This window comes from Verticillium alfalfae, genomic scaffold, assembly GCF_000150825.1.
Source record: "Verticillium alfalfae VaMs.102 supercont1.5 genomic scaffold, whole genome shotgun sequence".
Taxonomy (NCBI): Eukaryota; Fungi; Ascomycota; class Sordariomycetes; order Glomerellales; family Plectosphaerellaceae; genus Verticillium; species Verticillium alfalfae.
Window position 1 is genome coordinate 1,440,546 of NW_003315034.1, and position 2,465 is coordinate 1,443,010.

General features: G+C 60.8%; 3 protein-coding genes across 3 annotated transcripts in view; 1 reads left to right on the forward strand and 2 right to left on the reverse strand.

The window, feature by feature from the left end:
• The window catches only part of VDBG_04758 (serine/threonine-protein kinase), a gene marked incomplete at both ends in the record, with an annotated part of 1,664 nt that extends 1,077 nt beyond the window's left edge, over window positions 1-587 (reverse strand). Inside the window, 2 exons of the mRNA XM_003005106.1 lie at window positions 63-347; window positions 468-587. Of these exons, the coding sequence (XP_003005152.1) occupies window positions 63-347; window positions 468-587 (405 nt within the window). The remainder of the gene's footprint in view (window positions 1-62; window positions 348-467) is intronic.
• A 321-nt stretch (window positions 588-908) lies between these two features.
• On the forward strand, window positions 909-1,235 carry VDBG_04759 (exodeoxyribonuclease V; the record flags this gene model as incomplete). The annotated part of the gene is made up of 1 exon (XM_003005107.1): window positions 909-1,235. The coding sequence occupies one exon, from the start codon at window positions 909-911 to the stop codon at window positions 1,233-1,235; it is 327 nt and encodes a 108-aa protein (XP_003005153.1).
• A 212-nt stretch (window positions 1,236-1,447) lies between these two features.
• VDBG_04760 (homoserine acetyltransferase family protein) overlaps window positions 1,448-2,465 on the reverse strand; it is a gene marked incomplete at both ends in the record, with an annotated part of 1,459 nt that continues 441 nt past the window's right edge. Inside the window, 4 exons of the mRNA XM_003005108.1 lie at window positions 1,448-1,574; window positions 1,661-1,790; window positions 1,867-1,941; window positions 2,019-2,335. Coding sequence (XP_003005154.1) covers window positions 1,448-1,574; window positions 1,661-1,790; window positions 1,867-1,941; window positions 2,019-2,335 — 649 coding nt within the window. The remainder of the gene's footprint in view (window positions 1,575-1,660; window positions 1,791-1,866; window positions 1,942-2,018; window positions 2,336-2,465) is intronic.

Genomic DNA, 2,465 nt, shown 5'->3' on the forward strand with positions numbered 1-2,465 from the left:
CGCGGCAGACGCCGAGGAAGAAGGAGCATGAGGCGGCGCTCGGGAAAGGTGGCGTTGTTGACGGCGTTGGCGTTGATGAGGTCCTGGAGGTTGCCGCGCTTGTAGTAGGGCAGCAGGACGTAGACCGTCTTGGCGCCGGGGTCGTCACCGCCGCCGCCGCGCTCCGAGGCCACGGCGTGGTCTACGGCGTGGATGATGCCCGGGGTGCGGCCGAAGAGGCGGTAGGCGTCGACCTCGCGCATGGCCTGGGCGACCGACTCGGCGCCAAAGGGACAGCGGATCTTCTTGAGGGCGTATTGCGCCTGTGTGGATGTGTCCTCAACGAGGTAGACGTAGGAGAAGCCGCCCTGGAGGGACAAGTCAGCTCATGGATAGGAATTGGGGGATCGCAAGTCGTTCATGGCAGAGAGAGCGAGAACCGGAGAGGGGACGTGAGAGAGAGGGGGGGGGGAGAGGAAGGGGCGCACCTCGCCTAGCAGCCGCAAGATCTTGAAACTGCGATTGTTGATCTTGAGGGTGGGCGAGCCGGGGAAGCAGCTCAGGCAGTTGCCAAAGGAGGTGACGAGATCGAGGAGGAGTTGCGCCATGGCTGTGGCGGGTACCCAGGGAGGGTTGTGCGTCTGGCGATTGATTGAGCCGTGGGAGGAAGCCTCAATGGAGGGTCCGAGGTTCGTGATGCCGGCAACGTCTCGAATTCGTGTAGCTCGAGATGGGGATGCCGCTGTGCTCGTTTGTGGACGAGTCGTGCAAGCCGTGGCGAGGCGAGCTGGTCGAGGAGGATGCGTGCTGAGGCGGTCTCTTTGGCGTTCGAGCAATTGACCGTTCAAGAGGGATTGGAATTGTATGTACAGGAGGGAGGGATTGATGAGGGTCGTCGTGGTGTGTGTGCTGTTTGCGTATGTACGAAGATGGACAAGGTGGTGCTACAAGGATGGGGAGCACACGGCTGCGACGGCCGAAACATCAACGTCAGCGTTCAGCGTTCAGCGTTCAGCGTTCAGCGTTCAGCGTTCAGCGTTCAGCGTTCAGCGTTCAGCGTTCAGCGTTCAGCGTTCAGCGTTCAGCGTTCAGCGTTCAGCGTTCAGCGTTCAGCGTTCTACGTTCAGCGTTCAGCGTTCAGCGTTCAGCGTTCAGCGTTCAGCGTTCAGCGTTCAGCGTTCAGCGTTCAGCGTTCAGCGTTCAGCGTTCAGCGTTCAGCGTTCAGCGTTCTACGTTCTGCGGTTGCTGCTTGCTAAGCCACCGACAGGTGGATGACGCCGTCCGGGCTGTGGCTGGGTAGGGTACGTAGCTACCTACAGAGGCCAGCAAGGCAAGTGCTATAGTTGGATGCTCCGTCGGCAGGCGCCCGAGGAAGTACCTGCCATTATACAAAGTTGACATGTCTGCCTCGGACTACACTCCAAAGGTTTGCTTCAACTACCTCTTACACGCAACAGGTCCGCCTTGTCTACAAGGTCGACAGGCGTTCGGTCATCGCCTCGGTATCGGCATCAGACCCTCCATCGCCAAAGAAGACCCTCAGCTTCTCGTCGAGCCACTTGACGTCCTCTGTGCTCTGCCCCGGCCCGCCAGCCCTGGAATCGTACGCTCAGCATCAAGTCACCTGTCCCGCAACGGAGAAACCTACCAGTGCCCCCAGATCGAGGGGAAGGCAACGCACGTCCCGATCCCTGGGCTCATGCATTTGACCTCGTACTCAGAATCTTCGGGTGGAAAGTAAAGGTCCGTCTGGCCGGGAAGTACGAGCATCTTGGCCTTGATGCTGCGCATGGCCAGCTCAAAGTCTGTCTCTGTTCTTCAGCCGAGCACCTGATGAAATGCATTGAATGCACGACAACACTTGGAAACATCAACATGGGCGCATACCTTTGTTGTACGGTTCCTGGTCCGAGCAGTCCCCAGCCTGCCACGTGTGCAGCATGACGAGCATGTTCTCGGGATCTAGACCATGTCAGTCGTCGTCAAGTTGGGGCGCTGTCAACCCAACACCAAAGGGCGAAAACAGCACAAACACACACACGCACCCTTGGAAAGAGCCCACGCCTCCCAAAACCCAACCATGAACTCCTCCAACCCCTTGAACCCCAGCGTCGGCGCCGTCTCGTACACCCTCTCCCGGTAGAACGCCTGGCTGAATCCCCACCCGGCATACACCCTGCCGAGCGCCCTCAGCCCATTGGCCCTCTCCTCGTCTGTCCACCCCCGGTACTCGCCATGTTCAGAGGCCTCGCACGCCTCACCAGCGCAGACGCCGCCCGACGAAGTCCCCTTGGCCGCGAGCAGCGCGCTCTTGACGCCCTCGAGAAACACCTGGTTGTGCAGGCTCGTGCGCGCGCTGCCGCAGAACGGCACGGCGAGGTCCATAAAGTCCGGATATTGCGTCGCCCACTGGTACGTCTGTCCGGCGCCCATGCTCACCCGAGCACGGCGCGCGCGGTGCCGCGACACCGAGCCCCCGCGTCACG